Genomic DNA, 9,730 nt, shown 5'->3' on the forward strand with positions numbered 1-9,730 from the left:
ACTTCCGTTTTCATACACCAGATGTGATGCTATGTCGCATCACTCTACCGTTCTCATGTTCCATGTAAGTCCTCCTTCGTTACTAGATAGATTGGATTCAACCCTTGTGTCGACGCGTTCTCGCATGGGCACAAGTAGGTTGTTAGCTGGTGGGGGTTTTGATAAGGGTAATGGTCACTCGCGGTCGATGCTGACGCGAGATCTGAGACCATACCCCTTCAGTGTCATAAACCCATTATTCCAAAACAATAAAACAAATAGAAACTTGAAAACCCATAATGGATAGCTGTGTCCTTTAATATTTTACTTTTTTGGAGCAAATTTGGACTTAATTGTCTCAACCTCTTGAGTTCCAATTTGGAATGATTTACTCAACACAACATCATCCACCGGTGGAGATGAGGCGAACAAAGCATTTGCCACCCGTTGGGTTCCCGGTAACTGACTGTTGAAGGCAGCAAGAGCGGCAGCAGGAACTTTCCCGTTGTTTATTTGGAAGTGAATTAAACCTCTAGGAAATGTGAAGATTTCACCTTTCTTAATGGTCTTGGAGAAGAGTTTATTTTCTGTGGTGATGAACCCAACAACCAATTCGCCTTCGAGCACAAACACTATCTCAGTGGCGCGTGGATGTGTGTGCGGTGGGTTGATACCCCCGGGTGCATAATCAACGCGAGCCATGGATACCCCCAGGGTGTTTACTCCTTTAATTTGTTGGACAGTGGCTAGTGTAACGGTTGCACCGAAGGTGTTGTTAGTTAGCCCCGGCTTTGCTAACCCCGCGAAGAAGAAATCATCAGGTGATATATTGCTTTTGCAAGCGAACCTGTTTATTTTTACACCTGTTATTTTTACAATAATTGATAAGATCAAGATTGTTACGTCTTTTAATTATTAATAAACAGATAATTTTTACAATAATTGATAAGATCAAGATTTAATTTTTCATTTAATCTTAATACATGTTATATATGTTCTAGCCATATATGTTGCTTTCTTTTTAAAATATACATATACTACACAAAATTTTGGCTAATACGCCAAGGCGAATAGAAATTAGAAAAAATACCATAAATGCAAAAGGAAAAAAAAATAAAAAATTTGATGACAACTACCACTGGTTACTTCGACACATGCACCACGTTCCCTACTCTATAGTTATTCTTGTCAAATAAACCATTCATAAATTTGGAAAATCAAAGAATCTTGTACCCCAAAGACAACCCATGTAAACGATATACCTAAACGAGTCAAATTACTTAAAGTACAAGTTTGTAAATTGTTAGTTATCAAGTTGTAAACATGTTAAATTAATTATAAACCAGTTGACGGATTAACCTGTTTGATCACATAGATTGATTAAACAGGTTAACCGTAACACAAATGTTTAAAAACAATTAAATATCTACGTCTATGACAAAACTATTTATCAATCAGGTTAGAAATGACAACTTAAAACAAGTTATTTTTTGCTAATTAAATCAAACTCAGCAGCTTGACATACATTAAATTAGGATACTATCGATCTCACAACCATGAATAATTTGGTCTCTATGAAAAATTCCAAGAAAATAACAGCTAGAAAAGTCATTGACTTAGACTTTTCCAACCCTTATTCGCATACACTATTTGACATTTTTTTTTGAACGGCCAACATATTAAACGCAGGGTACTTCGTACGCGACACCCAATAGCTGAAAGGTTACTCGCGGCGGCCTCTATTCTGCACGCACGAAGCCCCTAGCCCACCAAGCCACCAGTTCCGGGAAAACTTGACCCTACACCCGACTGAAGGCACGACAGTGCAGGACCGGTAAAACCCGGTCAGGATCAGGAATCGAACCGTTGACCTTTCGGCCAGGGGTCTTCCATCACTTCCCATGACCGCTAAGCTATAAGCCCGGGTAACACTATTTGACAAATAATTTGAAGATCAGATAACTCAAAAACGAAGCAGAAAAACAGGATTTTCTTCAAGAACCTAAAGAACTAAACGGGTTTGTTCATAATGATAATCGTATGACGCACTGGTTGAAAAACACAAAGATAGGATTAGTACGTACGTGAAGTAAGATCTGCAACACAAACATCTTGAAGCAAATCAGGATCTGCAGACACAAAGGAAGCCAAGAAGATGGTCATCATCATGCTGATCATCAACCCGTAATCAAAAGTAGCCATAGGAAAATCTTGGTTGTTACAGAAAGGAGAAAAGGATGACTTGAGTGTGAATATTGTTTTTTTTTTTTTTTTTTTTTTAAGGCAAATTTCATTAAAACACACAAGCCAAGGGAATTCCCAAGACGGGAACCCCACAAGACAGAATTACATCACACCAAAAAACAAAAGACTTCCACCCCTTCCAATCCACCCCACCAAATCTACCTCTACTACATAACCAAAGATAAGACAAGGACTTAATGTCCGCCACTAACTCTACAGCGTTCCCATTCTTTTGAGCAAAAACTCTCTCGTTCCGAGCTTTCAATAGACGCCAACAAGCCACAATGAGGATCCCATATAATAGCTCCTTTTCATTCTTCGACCATCTCGAACCTTCAACCACTTCGACAATATCTTTAACCGAGAAGAGAAAAATGGGAGGAAGTTTAACCCAAGAAGCGATACCCTGCCACAAACCAGCCGCCATACCACAAGCCGTAAACATGTGATCCACATTCTCTTCTTCAAACATGCAGAAACCACAAGAAACCTCTCCATGGATGATTTTTCTACTACGAAGCGCCACTTTAGTCGGAATTCTATCCAACAACAACCTCCACATGAAAACATTACATTTTAACGGGATCCACTTACACCAATTAAAATCGATGGAAGGGATGATGCTGCCAACCCGAGCACTAACAGCCCAATGTTTTGCAATGTTGACCGAAAAATCAAGAGGGCCACTATCATACCATGCCCAAGTGTCAGCCCTGTTTACCAAGCATTGGCCCAGAATCATTCTGTGGCAATTAATCAGATCGGCGACCTGTTCTGGCGAGGAGGGGTAAACACGCCAGCTCCAAGAAACCGGCCCATTGCCATAGAGACCTCCAAGTCTATCCGCAACGCTGCACCATTTATTTCTTTCAAGCCGGAACAAGTTAGGAAACAAAACCTTTAACGGGGTATTAGAAATCCAAGGATCAATCCAGAATTTAATATCCATCCCGTTACCCACTATGCCGCGGATCATTTGAGGAGCAGAAGTGCCACCCACTTTAAATCTTTTACAACTCTTAATCAATTTCGACCATGTACCGGAGATACTCAATTTGCACGGATACATATCCCACTGACGAATCGAACCATGAATAGCAATGATAACTCTCTTCCACAAAGCATCACCTTCAACTCAAAATCTCCAGAGCCACCTGAGGAGGAAGGCGTTATTTGCACGGATAATTTCAGATTGGTAGATGGTCTGTTTCAATGTCTTAAAATATTTACGTCTTGACTATGTGGCCTTTATTTATTTATTCTTTAAGACAAGTCACTGGCCCACTTTGATAATGAGCAGTTATTTTCATACTATTCCGTTTAGGTTTCCAGAAAGTCAGTCATGTAATCCAAATGAACCAAATATAGTTGCAACTTGAGATCATATTTTTTTTTTAAAGTAAAAAAAAAAATTATATAATATTTTTATTATTAGCTGAAGTCGTCCATAACGCGCGTATGTCTGTAACCAACATCGAAACATAACACATCGTAAATATATAATATTAATATCATCAGTCGAAGTCGTCCGTAACGCGCGTAGGTCCGTAACGATCGTCGACTCCGTAACACGTCGTAAATATATAATATTTTTATTATTAGTTGAAGTCGTCCGTAACGCGCGTAGGTCCGTAACGAGCGTCGAAACATAACACGTCGTAAATGTATAATATTTTTATTATTAGTCAAAGTCATCCGTAACGTGCGTAGGTCCGTAACGAGCGTCGAAACATAACACGTCGTAAATATATAATATTATTAATAGTCAAAGTCGTCCGTTACGCGCGTAGGTCCGTAACGAGTGTCGAAACGTAAGAAGCCATAAATATATAATAGATTTTTTATTTAGTCGAAGTCGTCCATAACGCGCGTAGGTCCGTAACGAGCGTCGAAACGTAACACGTCGTAAATATATAATATTTTTATTATTAGTCGAAGTCGTCCGTAACGCGCGTAGGTCCATAACGAGTGTCGATTCCGTAACACGTCGTAAATATATAAATTTTTTATTATTAGTCGAAGTCGTCCGTAACGCGCGTAAGTCCGTAACGAGCGTCGAAACATAACACAACGTAAATATATAATATTTTTATTATTTGTCGAAGTCATCCGTAATGCGCGTATGTGCATAACGATCATCGAAACATAACACGTCGTAAATATATAATATTATTATTATTAGTCGAAGTCGTCCGTAACGCGCGTAGGTCCGTAACGAGCGTCGAAACGTAAGAAGTCGTAAATATATAATAGTTTTTTATTTAGTCGAAGTCGTCCGTAACGCACGTAGATCCGTAACGAGCGTCGAAACATAACACGTCGTAAATGTATAATATTTTTATTATTAGTCGAAGTCGTCCGTAACGCACGTAGGTCCGTAACATTGAAACATAACACGTCGTAAATATATAATATTATTATTATTATTAGTCGAAGTCGTCCGTAACGCGCGTAGGTCCGCAATGAGCGTCGAAACGTAAGAAGTCGTAAATATATAATATTTTTATTATTAGTCGATGTCGTCCGTAACACGGATAGGTCCGTAACGAGCGTAGAAACGTAAGAAGTCGTAAATATATAATATTTTTATTATTAGTCGAAATCTTCCGTAATGTGCGTAGGTCCGTAACGAGCGTCGACACGTAAGAAGTCGTAAATATATAATAGTTTGTTTATTTAGTCGAAGTCGTTCGTAACACGCGTAGATCCGTAATGCTCGTGGTTCAGCATTTGCAAACTTGTTTAAGTTTGCTATATAAAACAGCGAACTTATCTAATTTTGCTAAATCAAACAACAAACTTTTTTATGTTCTTTAAATCAAACAGCAAACTTATTTAAGTTTGCTAAATCAAACAACGAACATGTATAACTTTGCTAAATCAAACAACAAACTTTTTTAAGTTTGCTGTTTCAAAAAATGAACTTCTTCAAGTATTTCACTTTCATTCAGCGAACTTAAACATGGCATAACTTTTCCAGAATTTGTCAGAACTTTTTAAGAAAGATGGATGAAGTTTGCTATTTCAAACAACGAACTACCTAGATGTGAAAACATTTTTCAAACCCACCTAAAGACACTCTTTCCTTGTTCAAAGCCCCTATTTATGCAAAAAAAAAAAAAAAAAAATCCTAAATCCGTGCCAAGTAGCATGAATGTCACACTTTTGCCAGCAACATTGAAGCTGGAGCGTGTTAACGCGAAGAAATTAGACTGAAACGTAAAACAAATAAAAGAATAACTAACTCGATCTAAGACCTGCGCGTTGCGACGAACCTGTCAAACAAAAAAATAGACGTACAAACGTTGTACCACATATGCACGTTTCGTTGCGTCGTCTTAACTCACGAAAATTAGGACGGAACGCAACAACGTTGAACCACACACACGCTTGAGTCATATTAACTCGTGAAATTTAGAACGAGACGTAAAAACATTGAACCACACACGTCTGTTTTGTCGTGTTAACTCTCAAAATTTAGAACGAAACGTAAAACGAAAATTTACAAAAGATGAAAACTATAAAATAACAAAGTTGAAAGTAAAAAAAAAAACGTTGTGAGGTAGAGGTAAAATTTTGGGTTAGAAGTAAAAAAAAAATCAATTTTATGAGATTGAATTGTAAAAAATGAAAAATTTTAGGTTAAAAGTAAAAAATCAATTTTCTTTATAACATCCTAAACAAAAGTTATAACACCATTATGAATAGTAAAGTTTCAAATTATTACCACGTAATATAAGTTATTAATGGTGAACCATAAGTTATCAAATCTAATGATTTATGTTATTACACAGATCAATAGATCTTGCGTCGTTATTCTATTGTTATTTGCCTATGTGTAATGATATAGTATGTTTTTATTCATAAAGTGTTTAACATATCACTGTTACATAGACATGAGCTCTTACTTACTTTTGTTCACCTTTAGTGTCTAACGGTTTTACAAGTTTTCACTACCCATTATCCATAAATAGGGGTGTGCAACGTTTTAGAACGGGGACCGAACCGAACAGAACCGGGACCGAACCGGAACCGTTTAATGCTAAATATAAGAACCGGAACCGAACCGTATTTTAACGGTTCCGGTTTGGTTCGGAACCGGGTCAAATGGTTCTCACGTAAACGGTTCTCACCGGAACCGGTTTTCAATTAATTCCTAAAACTAACAACAAAATAAAAACAATTAAAACAATCAAACCATTTAAAATATATAACTAATAATTGCAACTTTCAAAATTCAAACAATCAAAGTAAAAGTAGCAACAATAAAATGTTTAAAACCATGAAATGCAAGTATACAATGTAAAAAAAAAAAATCAACTAAAAATTTTTTGGTTAACCATCACAAAAACTTCATTCAAACATTATATAAAAACTACTTTTATATTCTTTAATCCTAGAAACATTTTTCTAAATATAATATTTAAAGTTTAAATAAATTAATAGGGTTTTTGAATATATTATCTAAAGTTTAAATCCAAACTGGTTCTAGCGGTTCATTAAACAGACCCGTTGGTTATAATAGGAACCGAACTGGGAACCGTTTATTCCCAAATTCAAGAACCGGAACCGGACCCGAAATACAATAATACAGTTTGGATCTGATGGGGCTGGTTCAGTTCCCCGGTTCTGGCGGTTCGAAACCGTAAATTGCCCAACCCTACCCATAAATAACATTTAGATGAAATAAATAAATAAAATTGAAAGAATGGAAGGATTTGATTGATTGATTACATTGAGGCCGAGAAACCGCCTCCTTCACATATGTGAACCGCCTTCTTTTCACGCCCTTCAATGCAACCACATTAACGCCGGCCACCCATGCCACATGGCATGGGTGTTAGTATTACACACAGTCTAGTCTTACTAGTAGTATTCTTTTAACGATCTCTATTATTACATGTTTAGTCATGCTGGAGAATTCATTGGAATTGAGCACCTAGAATGACGTTACAAACATAATTGGTGATCTGTCGGTGATATCATTATTTTTTATGAGTAATCTATCGCATATAAGATTCTCCACTACCATATTTCCGACCATCGTTTCCCGTGGTGATCTCTCAATAATTTGTTAATTGTTGATGAAAAATCATCTACAAGATAGTGTGATTAGCGATCCTGTTGTTAGAGTATGCACTAATAATAAATGTGCATTTTCTTGGATTATTCATCCAATTGATGCTAGGAAGATACTAGAAGCAATGTCCACAATAATTGGATTAATGTTATGCAAGATGTCAATTTGAAAACAAAAGGTATAGACCTTGTGTGTGTTACCACCGTATAACTACCCTATCGACACCAAGTTGGTTTACACTAACAGGATATATAAGAGTGAAATTGTAATGAGAATAAAGTCAAGGTGTTGGACCTACAAAAGAACAGATGATATTCAGAAGCCAAAACATGATCAAGTGATCAAGAAATAAACAGAAGATTGAACCAGATTCTCGCTAAAGATAGTGAATTTTGAACACCTAAATCAGAGCATCTATTGAAGACAAGCAAACATCTGATCAAAGCCTTGCCTTGGAACTACTGTTCAAGAAGAAACAAGGTCTATTGAAGAGCTAAAGTCTGTTGAGAGCAAAGGACTGTTGAAGAAGACTAAACATTTGTCTGGCTAACATATGTTTGGATATAAGCAATAGAGGATAATCCAAACAAAGTTTCTCAATGTAACCGTATTTGTTTTGTACCAGTGTTTTAGCATTGTTAGATCAGATGTTGGATTTGCACATATGATTGCAACATCCGTGGAATCTTTTTTGTTAGGAATGTTAGATGTCAGCCAATCGCAAACAAAGCTTTCGTACTAAGTATAAATAGATGTCACCTGTTGAGATCTATCTATCACTACACATCACTTTTTCTTTTGTACAAACATTTTTGTTATAGTGATCAGTCCGAGGGGGAGTCTGTAAAATCAATCTTTTGTAAAACATTTGAATCATTTGACCAATGAAAAACAACTGTTGATGATGACTTCTCATTTGTGATTACTTATTTTATAGCAATACAAAATTGTTTTGAGCGTAATTGATTAGTTTCTCACAAACCTTGTAAACTCAAACTTAATAATTGGTATTAGAGCTTGGTCATGTTAAACTGGATTTCACAATCAATTTAACATGCAAAGATCAGCTCAACAAAGATCCAATATTGTTCGTAGCTCAGAGTTGAAAAGTGAAGAACTAAATAGCGTTTATCACACTCTATTTTTCTCTAAAAGAACAAAAGAAAATGACATAAAATGATCCCACAATACCGGCTTCAGTAATAAACCACCTATACTTGTTGTATCTGAATTTAACATCTGGCAACGTAGGATGGGTCATATACTTGCTTAGCAAAATATAAGGTGTTGGAAGTCTGTTGTTTTCGGACCACATATTCCACTGGTACCAAGTGCCGGGAACCCAAATGTGTTTGAGCCAAAGAAGCCGGAGAATTACTCAGAGCAAGATTCTCAAAAATTTGAGTTGGATGCCAAAGCCTTCAGTTTTTTACCATGAAATTTGGCCGGTTAAACGTTTCGGTTATCAATGTAACGATTTTGAGAATGAGGTCTAACATTGTCGTTGTAAGAACCTCTAGATTGATGATCTTGTTCTTGTGGTCGAAAAGTTACATTAGTTGGTTGTCGAGCAGAGGTTTTCTGACGACTTTCACGTTTTGCAGAAGAACTTTCAGATCCACAATATGAACCACGACCGCTATCATCATTTGAAAAGTCGGTTTCCTGATCCTTTTGTTTTTTATTTTTAACCTTTGGTTTAAAATCAGGTTTGCTTTCTTGTTTTACAACCTTAGGTTTTTCTCCCTTTTATGTTTTACCACTTTTCTTCTCCAACTTTTTAGGTTCATTTTGTGGTTTGGTGATAAAAGGTTTATCAAGATCAGGATCAACGCGACTCTTTCCATTGTTGTTTGGACAATTTGCAGCTAAATGTCCTCTCAAACGGCATTTGTAGCATCGTCATTTATTAATCTTTTTATTCTTTTCTTGTTGATCATCCACACGTTGACTGTTCGAGGACGAGGATGCTTCGTTTGTGCCCTTTGCATTTTGTTTCACAAAGTCAGAATTTGAACCTTTTTCAATCTTTTCACATTCTTTGTTAAAGCTTTCGCCTTTCACAAAGTTGATTTTTGAAATGTTTTTAACATTCGTTTTACCTTTGTTGTTAGACTTTGGCTTTGAACACTTTGAGCTTGATTTAAGGCTTCCAAAATCTTTGAGTGAATCAAATTTTAAATATTGCTTCAATTTCGTTTGTTTTAGCATCGCTCGAACTCTTTTTCTCAGATTCGGATTCAGACTCTTCCTCACTCAAAGGATCAACAGTCAATGGAGCAGTCGGAATGAAATCTTCAATTTCAGGATCACTCGAATGTGTCAATGTATAGTTGTGGTTAGCAGGTGGAGGAACCTTCTTGTAACTGATGCGTGTCGAGTGTGTTGTGTTTTTATTAATATTTTAAGCCCATTTTACACATTATT

General features: G+C 36.5%; 1 protein-coding gene across 1 annotated transcript; it reads right to left on the minus strand.

Moving 5' to 3' along the window:
* Positions 1-303: 303 nt before the first annotated feature.
* On the minus strand, positions 304-2,206 carry LOC110865738 (germin-like protein 5-1). The gene is made up of 2 exons (XM_022115060.2): positions 2,064-2,206; positions 304-842 (listed from the first exon to the last, which is right to left on the minus strand). Exons 1-2 carry the CDS (start codon positions 2,179-2,181, stop codon positions 304-306), a joined length of 657 nt encoding a protein of 218 aa, XP_021970752.1. The 5' UTR covers positions 2,182-2,206.
* Between the last annotated feature and the right edge of the window lie 7,524 nt (positions 2,207-9,730).

The sequence above is a fragment of the Helianthus annuus genome, chromosome 6, assembly GCF_002127325.2.
Source record: "Helianthus annuus cultivar XRQ/B chromosome 6, HanXRQr2.0-SUNRISE, whole genome shotgun sequence".
In the NCBI taxonomy this organism is placed as follows: Eukaryota; Viridiplantae; Streptophyta; class Magnoliopsida; order Asterales; family Asteraceae; genus Helianthus; species Helianthus annuus.

Bases quoted from the DNA above. Each gene is read 5' to 3' on its own strand.
- LOC110865738 (XM_022115060.2), bottom strand. From the start codon at position 2,181: ATGGCTACTTTTGATTACGGGTTGATGATCAGCATGATGATGACCATC. The intron at 843-2,063 runs GTACGTACTAAT...TAAAAATAACAG, and splicing joins TGTTGCAGATCTTACTTCAC to GTGTAAAAATAAACAGGTTC.